This window comes from Culicoides brevitarsis, chromosome 2 (genome assembly GCF_036172545.1).
Source record: "Culicoides brevitarsis isolate CSIRO-B50_1 chromosome 2, AGI_CSIRO_Cbre_v1, whole genome shotgun sequence".
Classification (NCBI taxonomy): Eukaryota; Metazoa; Arthropoda; class Insecta; order Diptera; family Ceratopogonidae; genus Culicoides; species Culicoides brevitarsis.
The window spans coordinates 20,682,280-20,701,085 of record NC_087086.1 but is presented as its reverse complement, the minus strand read 5'-3'; the positions used below and the strand labels follow the sequence as shown (position 1 = coordinate 20,701,085).

Here is an 18,806-nt window from a genome sequence, read left to right as displayed (position 1 = left end):
AAAAATAAAAGTCAAGTGGTAACCAATTTTATAAAAAAAAATTGTAAAATGCAGGAAAAAAATCAAGCCACTTTTAAGAACAATACTGTGTTCTGAAGGATGAAAAAATTACTGCAACATCTTATCTCACAAACAATCATCTTTCATTTTTCATGATAAATGGTCTTTCTTTGACATCGTTCTTTACTTATTTTTTTAAGTTTTTATATTTTTTTGGCTCTGCAGCAGAATTTTAAAATAGTTTTTCTCATTATTTTTCGTGAAATGAGGAGAAAGAAGGAGGTAGACAGGTAAAAAACGATGACAGTAGCAAAATGATAGTTTACTTGAACTTCTTATATAATCGCCTCGACACATAATTTAATTCATTTCATTCAATTCCTCTTCATTATACTCGCTACTGCCACACAAAATCCGCCTTTGAATAGATAATTCTTTTATTGTGCAAAGGCACGATAGATCCACATTGAATAAGGCACGAATTACTGTTAAATTAATCAAAATAAATTTGCATATCAATATATTCAACATGATTATTATTGTCATGCCAAATTTATTTCATTTTTCTTTATTGTTACCCATCCACCTGTCATAAAATAACATTTTTCCGAGTATGACAATTTATTCTTTTTTTTTTTGTGCGTTAAAATTTGATGAACGGTCATCATCATTGTTATGATTGTTAAATCATTCAAATAAATATCATAGCTCTCAATGCTACACTTTTATATGCGCAACCTATTTGTCACGGGTAATCAGATATGTTTTTGTTATGGTCAAATCAATAATTTTCGCATCATGATCATGAATAATTCCTGTCGTGTTCGTTGTCAATGGTTAAATTGATATGTTAATTAAAATAGCGTTTTATCTCTCTCACTCTCTTACGCTTTTTACATCGTCGATTGATAGCTAAATAAATAAAAATATTAGTCGCTAGCTGTCGCATAATTGAATGAAAACAGGACAAGTCTCTGAAGAATTTTGATTGATCGATCGTAGAAAGTGTAATTAATTCATGTAAAATATTAATTAATTAAATCAATTAATATTTTATGAGAAATCGAGAGGCTCGTCTGAAAATAAAAAAAAAGTTTTTCGCCGAATTTCATTTCAAATACAAATTTTGTTAAAAATTGTTGCGAAAAATTTTTTTTTGAAAAATTAACATAATTCGGAAACAAAAATATAACATGAGAAAAAATTTTTTTTGAACAATTTCGAAAAAAAAATTAAATTTCAATCGGTCAGAAATTTAACAAAAAAAAAAAAAATAAATAACTTTTTGTCGTGCTTTAGTTTTTTTTTAATTTGCTTTCTTTTTTTATTATAAAAATTTAACAAACTTGAATAAAAAAAAAAATTTTTTTTTTTGTTTTTTTTTAACAAGTTTTTCAAATTTAAAAAAAAATCCCTTTCCGTGTTTTTACTCTTAGAATTCCTGATATTTTTTCAAAATTCGGTCATCTCGAAAACTTTGAACGAAATATTTGTATAACCTCAAAGTTTAAAAAAATTTTAAAAAATTTTAAAATTCGTTTCAAATTAAAAATTTCCATTTAAAAAAAAATTTCATAGAAAAAATTAAAAAATTTTTGACTCCTGTGGCTGTTTGCAAAATTTGATTTTTCACCATTTTCAAAATTTTCGACTAATTTTTTTCAATAAAATATGTAATAAATAAATGGTTTAAGGTTTTTCTTTGAACACCTGAAAATATGAAAAAAAACGTTGAATTGGACATTTTTGTTTTAATACTTTTGAATTCAGCATGAGTTCATACAATTTTTTTATATTTTCAGAAAATAGAAAAAAGATCAATTTAATACTTTTGAATTCAGCGACACATTTTTTTTATACTTTCAGAAATTCTCGTAGTCAATTAAAAATCAAAAATAAAATCCTTCAAATATTTGAGAAATGGAACGCAATATCTTTAATTGCTGTTTTTACAAATATATTTATAAAAGCTCTTAAGTTTTTTTCCACACAAAAATAAAATCCATCTTGTTAGCACTTAATCAATAACATGCTCCTTTATTCAAGTGTGTGTGACTCTGCTTAATGTGTTTGCTTGTGTGCAATAATTGAGCAAATGAATGCAACACCAGCTACCCTATTAGCACAATTAAATTATTAGTTCTAGGCATGCAATGTTCATTTATTGCATTTTTTAACAGGACTCTTGTCGACGCGACGCTTCTATTTTGTTCAATGTCCCTAGCAAAATTAATTTTATTTTTCAATAAAAATTATATTTTACCGGACTAATACTTCCGTTTCACTCTTCGATATTTTGGCGAACTTCCAAAAAAATCCAAAATACCAAAAAAATAGAAGAATTTCAATAACAATCATTGCTTGTCTTGTTTAATTTTTTTTTTTTTTTGGTAAATGTTCAAAGTGGACGAATATCAATAAATTGGTGTCCCTTTTGAACGATTATTGTAGTTTACAAGGAAAATTTATTATTTTATGTCATTTATTTGAAATTGTCGCTGTTCGTGCGAGTGTCAAGTAGATAAAAACGCCTGCGAGAACACAAGTTTTGTGCATGCAGAGTGTGAGTTATTTCCGGTTGCGCTGCCCACGAATCAGCAGCCTGCCAAATAAATTGTTGTGCGGGGAAAATATGTTGTGTGCCAGAAGATTTATATTTATTTATTGAATATTTAACAGCATGCTGTAATAATTTGTCAAAGTTCAATCATAATAAAATTCTGTTAAAATTAATGACCAGATGTCGATATTTTATTCAAAAGAGGTACAGGGCCACTGCAAAAGTGGATACTTAAAAATAAATTTAAAAAATTAAAAACAATAAGAAACTTCCCTCAAGACACCCATGAAATATCTGTCCATCTATCTTATTTGCATGCTTGAGCTGCCTTTGAGTTTATTTTTGCAAGTATTCAAAAGAGGATGTAAAATGGTAATATTTAGGTAATACCTTTATCATCAACACTGCAATTCGGAAGAAAATATTATTACTATTCCGTTTTTTAGTGTAATAATATTACACACACACTCTCTTCTCTCTCCCTTTGTGAAGATTTCTTACAAAAAGCTCACACAACACGAGTTCGACTCAATTCAACCCTATCAAGAGCTATACATCACTTTTGAGTATTTTTAGCAAATCTCTGTTGGGAATTAAAAATAATAAGAAAGAAAGGTTCTTCTCTCATCTTCGACCATGCTGCTTTTAAAAAAGAAAAGTTATTGCTTTTTGTACCTCAGACATGCACATACGGAGCAAACGTGCCCATAACACTTCTTCTTTTCGATTTATTCATGCATAAAATACTTTGGAAATATTTACACAGATGTACAAGATGATTTTCGTAACATTTTCCTACAAATTGAGTGCAAATATATCTTCATCAGGTTAGGCTTTGCTCTTCGTTGCTTACTAGCTTGCATGCGTCGCAAATTTATAGTCTTTCGAACAAATTTCCACTTTGAAAAAAATATAGATGTAGGCTGCTCCAAGTTTATTTTCGAAATATCTTTTTTATAAATTTTTTAATGGTTTTTTACAAATATTGTTTATTTTAATTAATTTTGATTAAGTAATATTATTTTCAACATTGAAAAAAAAACGAAATTAATTTTCCCTAAATAAAATTTTTAGAAAAAAAGTGACTTCTAAATTAGTTCGTTAATTTTTATTTCAATAAAAACTATATTTTTCAAGGTTTATTTATCAAAAATGCCATTTTTTCTTCCTCCAATTTTTTTCCAAACCAAATAAAATTATTCGCTCAAGTAAAAAAAATTAGAAAAGGTAAAATTTTCTAGTAAGTTTTGACAAAAAAATTAAAATAAAGCTACACAAAAACTTAAAAATTTTTCAAAAATAATTAAAAGTCCAAATTTTTAGAAATTATTAAAAGAAAAAAATACTATTTTTCGCTCATTTTACTTGTAGAACGGGGCAAGGAGCAAAAAAATTAAATTAAATTTGCAGTGACCTTAGAAGAAAAAAAAAAGAATTATTTCACAAGTGTGTCCTTGTTGAACATGTAACAAAAAGACAAAGAAAAAGTTCAAAAAGACCATAACCATCTGCTTTTGATGCGACTTTCTCGCAAAAGAGTTGTGTGTGTATGACATAACAATGATATAAATTTGTCGTGCACACACAATAACTCACATCAACGATGATTGAATTTTATCAAGTTAAATTAAACGACAGACAGTCTCATTCTTATCGCATGCCGTACTTTACACACTCATCAACAAGTGTGTCTCCGTCCAAATTTAATTTAAACACTGAAAAAAGAGATTTTAATCAGCAATAAAAAGGATGATGCATTATTTAAAGAAATTTTATTTTGTTCAATTTTTTTGCAAACAAAAAAAACTTGTTCTGATTATTGCTCTTCTCACAGCAAGTAACGCTGCTTGACTTGAGTTGATTATTAAATTACAAACATTTCAATTACCGCTGAATTGGAAGAAGAAACTTTTAACCTTTTTTAAGTGGTTTATCATTTAATGTTGTTAGACAACAATTGCATAAAGCGAGAGAGAGACTTTTATTAAGTAAGATGATGAAAAATTGTCTGCTATTGTGTGTGTGTCGTGTATCGTATGTCAAAAGAGCAGAAAAAGCATTAAACTAGTTTTATATTTTTTGTATAATATGGCATTTTATTCTATATTTAGAAGATTTATGTGAGTGCACATACCGAGCATGTGATATGTGAAAGATGAGCAAATGGAATGAAAATTGATTTGCAACAAAACAAGTTGCTTTATAAGGCACTTTCGTACATGGGAATATTCAATCAAGCGTTTGTATGTGGTGTCATATGATTTTAAGTTGTTCATATAAATCTCGATTATAATTAAAAATATCATGTTATGAATTTCTCGAGAACGAACAGAGAGATAAGACACTTAAGTAAGAGGCTTAAAATTGCCTAAAACATTGATATTGGATCAGATTGAAAGTATTTTAATGCTTTAGAGATGATAAAAGTGTTTCGTATCCCAAAATTTTTCTCATAGTTAAACTATTAATGGGTTACTGATGCAAATTTCGCACTGACGAAAGCTTGCATCACACAAACTGTGACATAAATAATGTTTTTCCCTCGGTGCAGATAGAAAACATCACGTCACACAACACATTTCATCAAAAATAAAATCTTAAAATCCAATAAAATCTTCAAAACCAGATTATACAAACGGTGTACAGCAGCAGCAGCAGCACTAACTCATTCATAACAACACACACGAGAGAGAGTGAAAAACAACAAAATTATATGATGAATAAAATAGTTTTCAAGAGCAGATGCGCATTGCAAAATTATTTAATTGAAAAATAGTTGAACTTGAACTTATAAACAGTCGCAAACACACACTTTGATTAACCTTTTGGTCTATATATCTAGCATGCTACACTTGGCGTTTGCCTAATACAAAAATCGCATTTGATGACGAAAAAAAAAATTCAATAAGATCTCAATGTCGAAACATGTTGCAAAATTAACAAAAATTATCTTCGGGTGCCTTCTATTAAATCTAACCACAGAGAAAAAGACCGTTAATTAACAAATTTATTAGCGTAATTTCGCCCATTATATTTATGACTATTGCTGAGTGCGACGGTAGAGCCACAAAGCAAAATAAAAGAAAATAGACGAAAATCATGTTACCTGACATTTGTGTTGTACATGATAACGACCTAATATCGTTTAACAGATCTTTAGCACGAAATAAGTCTCCCAGTGGGACGGTTTGGCCTTTTTTGAGGCTCTGGGGGTTTTAAAATAAAGTTGACTTGTATAATTTAGATTATATAAAACTGATCTGATTTTATCAACAACAAATACAAAAATGATTTGATCTTCAAATCAATCAAAAATTTTAAATCTTATTTTATTCTAATCTAATTTAAAAATTAATTTGAATTAAAATTAAATCCAACTTTTCAATTTAATCTTATTTTATATCAATTTTTAGAGCAGATTAGAAAAATAGGTTTTAAAAATTTTGATAGCAAGATTAAATAAAAAAGATCGAATCTTATATTGACCAATTTAAAAAAAAATAGATCATTAGATCAAATTTAGACCCTCGGGACCTTAAAAAAGGCCATATAATTCCACTGGGTTTATTTCTCTTTTTGTATTTGTTTTTGCGGTCATATATATGCACGAAGAAGGTTTTGCTAATACTCTAAATGGTCTCTCTTCTTTTGTGAATATGAAAAATGTGTCGATTTTGTTGATTATGATGATATTTTTACTCTTACCTTTGTGGGTAACAATGACTATGAAACATGATTTATCTTCTGTTTCGCAATATCGATCAAAGTTTGATCAAAGTGTAGTGGTCCACTTACAATACAGCCAAAAAAAACACCCATCCTCCAATAATTTTTATTTTTATTCGGGAAAAAACTGAATGGTACGAGAAGCATCGAAACAATTTATTTAAATCCCTGCCTTAATGATATTCAAGACATGCCAACAAATATTCGAGGCAGCTACAACACGCTGGAAAATACAACAGGAGATTACATTCCAAATCTCCTGCAATTTCGCGCGCATTTTTGATGTCTTTGCTGTTTTTTTTTGTATTTTTTATGTGGGGCAAGGTAAAAGTTTTGCATTTTACAGATTGTTCCTGCAATGCAACACAAAATATTTGTGTTTCAAAAATCTGCGAGGCAGTGACGTACATCGAGATAAATTTAAAAGCTGTTTAAAAGCGAAAAGTTCAAAGATTCTCATTTTTTAATAAACTTTAATTCAAACTAAATGTATTGCTCTCTTTTGATTTAATAGATTTTCCGACCGCATCTACTTGGCAGCATTAGCAGCCAAGCAAGCAAACAAATAAATGAGAAAATCATGTAAAAGTTGCACGAACGTTGTTGTCGATGATGAAGATGCAATTTTCTATCCAAACAAATGTGTCGACAACAAACATGTTTCTCTTTTTATGCAGTTTTTTTCCGTAAAATATTACAAGCAAATACGTCAACGATGCAAGGAAATTTTTTGTGCCTCTCTTGAAGGTTGGGGCAATCATAAAAATCAGTAAATTCAGTTTTTATTTGTTTTTTTCCAATATGACGAATGCCGTTTTACAAGAGGCTCAAAGTGATTTTTTATTGCCTTTTTATTGTAAATTTCTTCATTTTTTCAAATTTATTCACATAAAAAATATTTATGGAACAAATTTGGGAAACAGGATGAAACACTTAAAAAACAAATAAGATCAAAGTAATCAATTTGCAATCAGACCAAATCAAAACAGGAAATGAGCGATCATTTGCGATGATTTATGCGGGGAAGTCAGTCAATTTTATTACTCGTGCCGACACCTTTGTTGACGTAACCTGTCTTAACATCCTCCATACCTGGCAAGGTACATACAAATACGAAAAAAAATAAACAAAAGTAAATTAAATAACAGTCAACAATATTTTCTTTTCGCGTTCACTCAATACATTTGATTTACATGTGTCTACGTTTTTTGTGTGAATAAATGAATAAAGAAAATTATGTAATGATGATGGATCGATTTGCTTTCACACACGTGAAAAAAAAAATTACAGAGGATGTAACACAAAATAAACTTGGAGCCCTACGGATTGAAAAGAGGTTAATCTTATCCCTTAAAAGTGCGTCAATTTAATATTTTAATGGGTGCCTTTAAACATCTTAAGGAAAAATTTAAACTCTTTTGCAATCGATCTTTAACAAACTGAAAAATGTATTCCATAAGGAAGTTGAATTCATCTCTATAGACGATATTTTAATCCCTTGTAAAAGTAATGAATCGCTTTGTTTTTTTACTCCTGATTAAAATTCAGACAATTGATATTAGGTAATTTTACGGGGCGATTACAATTGGAAGAACAGGTTAACTTCAGTGTCATAGACTTTGAAGAAGTGAGATCTTCTCGTCTCCTACAATCTTCGGATTTTCTTATAATAAGTGTTAATGGCAGAGTAAGTACAGAGAAATACATGTTCAAGCTTATGTCCTAAATCAATGTAACGGTACTTGATAGAGTCTACTTCAATAGATTTCAGCACGCAGGTTAGATGTTCGCACCTCACGCTGTTGATTCTCCATGTTGTTTCTGTTCTTTCGTCTGATTCCCCCGAATACGTATCGATCACGAGAAGCAGCAACTGGACCAGTTGGTACTGATTGAGGAAATTGTGATAAATATATAAGAGTTATTGATTCCACGAGGTTAAATAGCCCATACCTGAGGAAATTATGTCTTTGAATGAAAGAACACTGACTTGATGAATAATTACAAATTAATAAACTTTATTATAGCACTATGGCGTCTTGATTTTTATTAAAAGGATTAATTGTCTTCAGATTGTCTACAAATACATTTACGAAACGTAAAGCGATTGAAAAGCAACTCTTGCGTTAAATCTTATTTTAAATGTTTTTGTGCTAAACGTGCGTTCAAATTTTGGATAGCAAGGGTATGTACGAGGCATTCAAAATTCTAAAATTCAGTGGTCAACAGCGGCAACATGAGTGAAATATGCCGTTGTGAAGCTGAAGATCATCAGTTGTGAAACAAGAAACGACGAAAAATGATCTCATGATCGAGATTTATATTAACCTCTAAAGGGATTGGATCAACACTTTTTGCGAAATAGGGAGCTAAATTAACCTCTTATGGGATTATTTTAACCACTTTTTCAAAACAAAAGATTAAATTCCCTTCAGGGGTTAATTTAAACACTTTTAAATCCGCAGGATCCTTTGCACTGGTTAGTAAGTGATATGTCCCCCTTAGATCAGATTTAAAAATAGCGCAAGGTGACAACGTCATTCACACGAAAAAAAAACACAACAACAATGAAAATCGATAAAGAGAAAATAATTCATGTAAATAAATACCGAAGGCGAAAAAAAATAAACAATCGTACTCACTGGTCACTCATTTCCCATCGGAATCACCGGCAAACCGATAACAATAAATATATTTAACTAACCAACTAAGGTAAGTAGTAACAAATCAATGTACTACACCCACCTCAACCATAATTAGCTTGACAAAGGTTTAATTTTTGACCTGAAGTCGGTCATTACGATATGCACGAACCGAACATGCCGAAGAACTGAAACAAAGGGAAATCAACAAAAATGTAGCTCAGAGAGAAATTTCCTTCCATGTTATTAAAACGAGAGACAATAATGTACTTAATGGGGTAAAATAATAAATTACCGAACTATTTTTCGTTCACTAGTGGCACGGCATTTCAATTTGGCGAGTTCACGATTATTAGTGCGTTCAGTTTTTTTTTTTGATAAAATCAATGAAAAGCTACTAATACAAGTTTTGCGTGTGATGTGCATTGAGGCGCAATAATTTATTCGCACGTGAAGTATAGCAAAATTTCATTTTCCACGTCAAAAACAGAGAAAGAAGGACTTTTATAAACCTCATTAAATAATTTTAACTTGTATTTATCTTTTTTACCGGTATGCACGACGGCGTTTCTAGTTAAATCAAATAAAAAAAGTGTCCCCTAAAAACTTGAAATCTCTCATTCTACATGAAAAAACAAACAGAAAAATAATTTTTTGTCCCCCAAAAGACACGAAATAATCTTGTAAAAGACGTTTTTTCTCGTAATTGAGAAAAGCAGGACTTTATCTAACTAGATTATTCTTACATAATTTATTTATCTTTTGAATTTTGTCCGTATCTTTCGCCTCTGATGACTTTTTGCAGAAGGTGTTCCTTTCGCGTACATTACATAATTTCTTGAACAATTTTTTCTTCTGTCATGACTGCAGAGTTTTGATGTTCTCGGTAATTGTAGTCATTATTACGTTGGCAACAACAGTAGATTGACGTGAATTCTCGTAAAATAAATGAATAATAATTATTTTGTTATTTGTTTGTCTTTCAATACTTAAGGCTCATCATAATAATCAATATATATTGAATGCGCTAGTTTATCTGTTGTTTGGTCTCTGTGTATCTATCGTGCTAAAAAGGGATCCGTAAATCCATTATGGAACTTAATGGATTTTTATTTATTGTTTCTTTTGTTCCTTTTATTCTGCTAAAAATTAATTTACTTCGATAAACGTCATCTATGGAGTTTGATCAATAAATCCAAATGCAGGAAGGGGTGATTAAACTCGATCCCAAAATTATGGGATGCTTTTGGCCTTGTGCGAGAGAAATTTTGACATATGCTTCACCAATAGAAATTCGACCATTATTAATTGTTATGAGAATGGATTCAGTGGCGTGAGATGTTGAAATCCAAATTTCTGACTTTTCTTTTAATAAAATTGGAAAAAAATTCATGGAAAAAAAGTGATCTACTTGAGACAAAATAATCCTAATGAAACTAAAATTTAAAAGTTTTACCAAAATTTTGACTTTTGGGTCGCCTTATAGAATTTTTTAATGGCTATAATCGAAAACTTAAGAGCTTTGATTTCACAAGGATTGTTTGTTGTCTCAAATTGGCCACTTTTTGCCATAAAACGTTCGCATTATTGCTTCAGAAAAGCAAAAACTAATTGACACGCCTCTGTGTCAATCAGCTTGATATTCTAATATTTCGCAACTTAATTTTGTGTGTTGATAATCAGTGCTTCATAATTTCATCAATTTTTCTCACTGCAAACCACACGTTACCTGAAACGCTTCATATACGGTTTATCTCTTGTTTCCCCGAATCATCATTAATATTGGAAAAAGAAAACCTTTTTGCGCTAAATTACCAAACATCACACAATCGCATCATATTTGAGCGGTATTCAACAATGATTCGGATAAAAAATCGACGTGTGTCGGACGATGATGATGCCATGCCAGAGGCAAGTAGAAGCGATTATTCTTCCTGTGAAAATTTATTTACGGACACGCATTTCCTGCCTCACTCACTCCTTTCGCCGTGGCATCTCGCACCATACCGACCGACCGATGACGAGCAAGAACAACATCCAGTTTCGAAAATTTAACAAACATAAATATCGTGAAATTTGAGTTTTCAGTTTTGTTTGCCATGCTATATTGCCTCGATCAATATTCAACGTGTGCGTAAAACTATCGATGTGCCGAGTTTCGTGCTTGAATGATGACGTCTTGTGTTGTAGGTATGTACATGAGGAAGTACTTTTCTCGTTACTTATGGAATTTTGCTACCTTTGCCTTGCCAGCGTGCCAATATTTCCACAATAATACTGTGTTGATGTCAATTTTTGAGCTTGTATCCTTCGTTTAATAAAATATTACTCAAGTCTTGGGGGAGATAACGTACAAATCGACTCAAAGTGTGTCATGACAAAGGCACGCGTGTGCATTGAGGTAGATAACGGAGAGAACGTTTTGTCTGATTTCTTTCCAAAAATAAAACTAAAGGATCTCCCATAAGGCAAATAAAAGGATGCGGAGACTGTAAAGGTTTCGTAAGATGGGTTTTTGATTGTTTGTACGTCAAAAAATGTTTTATTTATGTCAAAATTTTGCCTTCAATTATTCACTTGGATCACTTGTATGAATTACTTACATTTATTGACTTTCATTTCATGAAGATTCTCATCATGCTTCGCAAAAAAAAGTTTAAACGATTCATTAGGTACGTTTTTCGGCATTTTTTCATTTAATTCAATGTTGAAATAAACATGAGTTAACACAAATTGACGACCGCTTTTCAAGTATTTTATGCGTTACAAAGTGGACGTCTGTCCTTTCCACTGTTGTTCCGGTTGGAATAAATGTGCCGTCGAGTTTTACGTTTTCTAATGTTCATCGCGAATTTTGTTGTTTATACAAAATCGTGATATTCAAAAATTTCAAATGTTTATGTTACAATTGCACGCGAACGTGAATGAAAGACCACACATTCATTCACATGTCACTTCAGTGATCTTTGACTCAAAAACAAAACGTGAATTAAAAGCATTTGTTGCCTCGATTAGCTCAGCTATATTTTTTAAAATTTTCCACGAACTTTTTTTTAATTTTTCTACGAATTTACTTCCATTTTCCGTGGAATTTTTTTTTATTTTCTACGAATTTTGACTGTTCACGTTGCTTTCAGTACTACTATGAACATTTTAAAATTTAATTTATTTTATTTAAAAAAAAAAAAAATTTTTCACGAATTTTCCGAGTTTTCCTGAAGTTTTCTACAAATTAAAAAAAATCCACAAATTACTTAAAGCAGAATGTATTAAATTTGCCTCCTGCTAAATCATTTTTCAATATGAAAAGTTTGAATTAGCAAATGGCAATAAAGCAAATCGGTACAGACAGACGAACAAAGTCACCAGATAATAAAAGATTTTTTTCAGATAAATTTTGAAATGCGGTAAATAAATAAATTAAAGTAGCAAAAAACATTTTCATACAAAAAAGTAAACGATTTGCAAAATTGAAGGAACTTTCAGGGTCAATCACAGGTTGAATCGATACAAAAAAATCTTCTTATATTAAATATTAATGCACATGCGACTGCTTATGACATCATTTCCCAAAGAAAAAAAAACAAACAAACACAAACAGTCTGATAAAAAGAACAATTGTTTTTAACTGCTCCCATATGGGTGATTTCTTATATATTTATTCTAGTATTACATCGATAGTCGAGAAAATCCTTCTATTATTATTACGTTTTGTTGTTCGCGATAACAACAATCATGGGAAATACTAAGAGATAGAAAATGTCTGGCAAAGTGTATATTAATTTGCAATATTCATCAAAACTGAAACTTTAACTAAAATTATATTTTATTTTTTGAAAAATAAAAATAATAATACGCAGATGATGCTGGGCACGTCGCCTTGCACCAAATGTTTACTCGGTATTTTTTGGAATTTAACGTGTAACACTTTTCTGACAGCTGAACTACTTTTTCTCCCACACGGCTTTTCACAGTTTAAAAACGCGTTCAAAGACAACTTAACTAAACAATTAATATTTTTCCATTTCATGCATTTTACATGATTCTCATTCCAAAATAAAATTTATTATTTATTGTTTGCATTCCAACAAGATTTTCACTTTGTGTGTCTAGCTCAAAACAAAACAAAAAAAAAGTAGTTGAATAATTGCCAAAAATGAGAACTTTTGTATTCCATGCTGATTTGCAACGCTTTACGTGCGAATAGATTCAATCTTTCGCACGTAGTGTCATATCGGATTTAAAGTATCACCAGCTGATAATATCACCTCGTAATATTAAATATAATAAAATTGTATTTCCTCTTCTCATTTCTCAAAGTTTAATCGGTGGATAAACATAAATAGTAATTGTTATGATAACGTATATATAATAATAAGAAAAAATTCTCATCCGTTTTTCTTTGCATTGCTCTTCATACACAATGTCGTCAGGTCGTTGGATGTGAATAAGTGACGACGATGGAAGATGTCGACAACGATGTTATTGATTGAAAGGAGGCAAGAAACGAGTTAATATTGCCGACAAGTGACTTGAAATTGTTATTTACTTTAGTGTTAGTGGTGATGAGGTTATTAAAAGTTCACCGATGATAGTGGAAAGTTATTATTTATGTATTTTTATAGAGATCTATTTTATTATATTCAATATAGTTACGGAGCTGCAAAGATTATATTTTTGTCTCGTGGTTGAAATTCGCAAAATAAGACAGCGGAAAAAAGAGATTTCAATTTTTTTTTTAATGAAAGAATAGAAAATTCTGAATTTTATAATTATTTTTTAATCTTACGTTTAAAAATTTATTTTTAATATTTGTTAATTTATTTTATTTTTTTTATATTTTAATTTTTTTAATTTTAAAATTTTTACAAAGCGTAATTTAATAAAATATTATTTAATATATTAATTTCTTTTAATTGTATTATTAATTTTTTAAAATTTCTCCGGAACAAGATTTCAACAATAATTTTTTTTATTTTTTCAAGATTTATTATTTTTTTCTCAAGAAACATTTTATTCGTACCTGAATTTTTTAAAGACTCGTCTAGTTTTCTTTTTCGCGAAAAAAAAAATAAAAACACACGTGAAATATTCATAAGCTCACGTCAAACGCACAAACATTAACATTTAAACCTTTTCCCTCGCATTTTGCGCTGAAAGAACATTTTCGAAAAGCAAAACATTGCTTGATGTTGAGTGCTTTAACAAATACATTTTTCTCACTTGACTTGCCTTTTGGCTTCTCTGCCATCACTCTGTGTCACTGTGCAAACATAATAAACGTCTAAAGGTAAAGAAAATGAAAAATGTTGACTTGCATTCAAGTTTAAGTGATTCGGCAGTTGTTGAGAGATATTTGAAGAGTAAATTTAAAAAAAAAAATCTAGTTTTTATGTGTCCTTGAATAGATTGAAAATACTAAGTGCTTTCATTGTTACATGCTTACATGCCTGAGCGACAAGAAAAGTAGTTCACATATATTTTTGTAGTTTGCGGTGCTCTTTAATGCCTCGGTCTTATCTCATTTAGTGGCCTTAACCTATCTTTGTTCGTTTTCTGTAAAGGAGAGACATTTATAATCAAATTGAATCCCCAACAAATCCCCTTAATAAACCCTTTTTGCCTTTTCATTTATCCGACTCTAAAGACCTTTACTCTATTCATAGACGTAAAAGATCTTCTCTCACATTCAATTTATTTCTCCAAAAAAAGAAAATAATAACAAACAATTGTTACTCTACTACTTACTAACACAGTTTAAGTAAGTTATGTAAACAATGACAAGACGCAAAAAAAGAGAAGAGAAGCCAATCACACATCAAATTAGATTCTTTAATGCCTCTGTTTCATGTTTTCTCTGGGTTGTTGTTGTTTTTGTTTCTTTATTTGTCTGATATGTGTCTGTTTTTTTACCGTATTTTCTCTGTTTACTTCCGATCTATATTCATTTGTGTTCCGTCATGGAAATAGAATGGAAATAAAAGATGTATCGGAAACTCATTTGAGTCAAACATCACTCGTTTGTTTCATTTTTGGCACAAATCTTGTCTCTGCCAACAGACAAGAGAAAGAGAGAGGAAAAAAAGGAAACAAGATTTCGAGACATCTTCGCACATGAGTGAACGAAAGTGTTTGAGATGAAACGGATTTGATTCGTGTCTTTTGTTGTCTTGTCACACAAAAGAGTGAGTGATGCAAATCTCTACAAATTGGATTGATGAAATAATCTGATATAAATTTGTTAACATTTCAATACAAATTGTTCAATTTAACTTTGTCTCGCAGTTACGGAAGCAATTTGGAAGATTTCGTTAAAAACCACTAGAGTATTTTTTGTACTAGGAATTGTCCACAAGGAAACCACGAGGAGTATGTGAAAGAACTAAATATGACCGCGGATCCCTATGATTCTATTGTGGTTAAAAGAGAAGTTGGACAACTTCGTAAAGTTGGAACATGACGACCAGGCGGTCCTGGAAAAAGTGCGGGAACCTGCTAACCTCGTTTCCGGGAAATTTCCAAAAATAATAAAAAAAATATTGAATTTTTAAGAGAAAAATAGGGAAATTTTATAATTTGAAAATTAAAATTTGTGGGAGTAGTTAAAAAATGTATAATATTGACTTAATTTAGGTTTTTTTCACCATATTGGGGTAAATATAATTTTGGGAAATAAATTTGGTTCCCGGGAAAAAATGAACTTCTTCCATGTCTGCGACCAGGACCGACAATTGAAAATTAGACCAAAACAAAACTTCATATAACGAAAAAGGATCAGCTTAGTACAAAGGTGTCAAAATATTCAATGAAATATCAAGAATGTTGGAAATTAAATGTGGTAATGTAAATGATTTCAAGAGAAATGTCTTATGATACGTAAATTAAGTGCAATATCAGTTAATATGTGATGAGCCTAACCGAAAGTAGAACATTTTTCAAAAACTTCTGAGAATGCTTTGATATTTTTACCATAAGACAAATTTTTTTCCTAATTTACTTCCTCAAAGAAACAGAAAAAGATCTTTGATTAACAGAAATTTCTTTTTAAAAGAAAATTTTAAACCAAAAATTATTTTTGGCTCCAACTAGAATTTTTAGATATTTTTTTTAACTTTCCTAATTGTCTTGTTTTTTCATATTATTTTCTCATGTTATTTTTTTAATTGTGGCATTTTTTCTAATGACAAAAAATTTTTCTAATGACAAAAGATTCTTGTTCTTTATTATTAGACCCTCATTGTTTTTGACACCAATAAATTTTAATATTGTCAAAAATGGAGACGTCTGGTGAAAATCCAAAAAAACAAAAAAAAAGGATTGAAGAGACTTACCTGCCGTTAAGTTTGAAGCTGCGTTTCTTTTTTGTCCGATTGAGACTATTTGTGTTTGGTGAGCCACTATGATAATAATGTGCGCTGTTATTTAGGATGCCTCCGTGATGCAAATTGTACACTGAATTGTAGCTATTTTGGTTTTCAGTTGGTGCACTTAATTGTCGATTAAATTCAATATTTTTACTGTTTTGTCTAATAATATGTCTTAGTGGATTATTTGATTCACTTGCACTTGCACTTGCACTAGGACGATTGCTACTATTATTATAATTGTTATTATTGCTTTTTGAATTATTATTACGGTTATTTGCTGTTGCACTTGTTTGTTGCTGCTGTTGCTGTTGCGTAGCACATTTATCTTTATTTTTGCTAGTATTTGGTTGGTTTGCAATACACTTTGAATCACTATTCACTCTAGCTCTGACACTACCGCTCCGACTAACCAGGGCAATTGACTCGCCCGGATGACTGTGTCGATAAGCCTGTGTATGCGTTGCTGCCGCTTGATGACTAATTGTGGATGAGGGCGAATTGTTACTACCATTTCCGCCGCCACCGCTCGACGAGTGCTGGGAATGCTGCAAGTAGTAGACCGTGGGATCGTGCAATGGCGTGCCACTACTTCCGCCCGCCGGCAACGAATGATACGAGCCCTGACACGAACTTGTCGCAATCAATTGCTGATTGATGGGATTATGTATGTTTGATTTGTTACTTGATTTGTTGCTTGATTGGTGAGAACCGCGTTGTTGTTGCTGCTTTCCACCATTATTCGACTCATTCAGCATAAATTGCTCGCCGCCTCCGCCTCTGTCCGTCTGATCGCTCAAATGCAGATGCTGGGTCGACAGAGTTGCTGCATTCTTGACGTTATTCGGTGTACTAAAGACACTTGTTTTGTGGGTATGCGGGCTACTACTACTGCAATTGTTCGCTGATGACGACTTTTGGTAGCTTTTGAGACCTTTACTGTCAATTAAACTATCTGAAGCGTGGTAGGTATTTATTTCGAGACCACTTTTGATCTTTTTATCTAGATTATTTTCACAAAAAAGAAAAAGGAAAAAACTTTAAAAAGTCGTCACTTGACAAAACAAAAATTGACATCATCAGAAAATAGTTCGTGACCCAAAACTTTGTCATTTTCTTATTTATTCAAGAAAATTTTCTCGAAATTGTCCTTTGAAAGGAAACAAATAATAACACAAAATGGCAATAAAAACAGAATGACTTTTAAATTAATTATTTAACGACGGCATCTTGTTATTTTTTTTTTCTTTTGACGAAACAAAGATTTGTAATTAATGATTTATTGTTCTGAAATTAATATTTGCACGACCAAACTGACCCAAATTTAAAATTTGACCTTTTTATAATTTCTTTTCACTCATTATTATCTGCTGTTTTTTTTAAATTCTTATCTTTATTTTTTATTGTCTTGAATGTTTCGTCTACAAAATCAATCAAATTTACGATTGAATTTTTTTCAAGTTTACTTAAAACAGGTGTCACTGGTTCAAAGAATTATTTGTTCAATTTCTTCAAAGCAATTTTTAAAAATTTATTAATAAATAATTTAAATAAATTTTTAAAAATTATTTTCTGATGATTTTTAGATGTCAATTTTTTTAATTCTAATTTTTAAATTTGCACTAGAAATGAGGACTCACCAGCAGTTAATGTTCCGCCAGTTGCTTGTTGACTACTGCTGCTACCCCTTTGACCATTATTATAATGATGTGAAGAAGTACTGCCGCTATTGCCGCTATAAACTATGTTACTGTAGCCAACGTTCACTGATGACTGGTGCAGCTGATTTTGATTCAATTGTAGAAACTCGGAATTTTCCTGACTGCTGTTGGCGCGTACAGCAAAGAACACGGCGAGAGAGAGGGAGAGAAAACGAGAAAAATTATTGTTTGGTACTTTTTTGGAGAGAATTTACTGGTGTCTCAGCATATGACGCCACGTGCCATTGGTATTTGCGGTGTGTTTATATTAGCAGTACGGCGTCATACGCGAACTTTAATTTGAATTGAGCATGAAAATAAACTTGCATCGTTTCGTGTTTTTTTAGTGTTTGTGTGTTTCTAACAAGGCGCTGTGGTGTGTGGAGAGCGACAACATAATATAGGTTAAGGTGTAAGTTATTTTTTGGAGCCTGTACAAACATGGTTAAGGCACTCCAAACAATACTTTTAGAGAATGAAATTTTAATAAAGGTGATGCAATGAGCATAGAATCGTGCGATTATTGCAGGGAGTTTCAACTAGAGTTTAATTTTATTTTTTTTTTCGAGCCACAATTTATATTTCATTTAGTGAACCTAGTGCACATTTTAAGTTTGAAACCCAGTACACATTAAAAATGCTCAACCCAGAGCATATTTTAGATTTTTTAATGTTGCCCCAATACACATTTCGTATTTGACCCAGTGCATAATTTAAAAATCTAACACAGTAAAAATTAAAATATCCGCCGACATTTTGTATTTTTATCCTTGTTAGAACCTTTAACCTTTTAACACGTTATAAATTTTTGACC

At 30.9% G+C, this 18,806-nt stretch overlaps 1 protein-coding gene across 1 annotated transcript in view; it reads right to left on the bottom strand.

Annotated features, from left to right (window-relative positions):
• The window catches only part of LOC134832701 (uncharacterized), a 74,173-nt gene that overhangs the window by 30,198 nt on the left and 25,169 nt on the right, over nucleotides 1–18,806 (bottom strand). The window contains exons 3-4 of the mRNA XM_063846817.1: nucleotides 17,933–18,114; nucleotides 16,260–17,295 (exon numbers count right to left, since the gene is read on the bottom strand). Of these exons, the coding sequence (XP_063702887.1) occupies nucleotides 16,260–17,295; nucleotides 17,933–18,114 (1,218 nt within the window). The remainder of the gene's footprint in view (nucleotides 1–16,259; nucleotides 17,296–17,932; nucleotides 18,115–18,806) is intronic.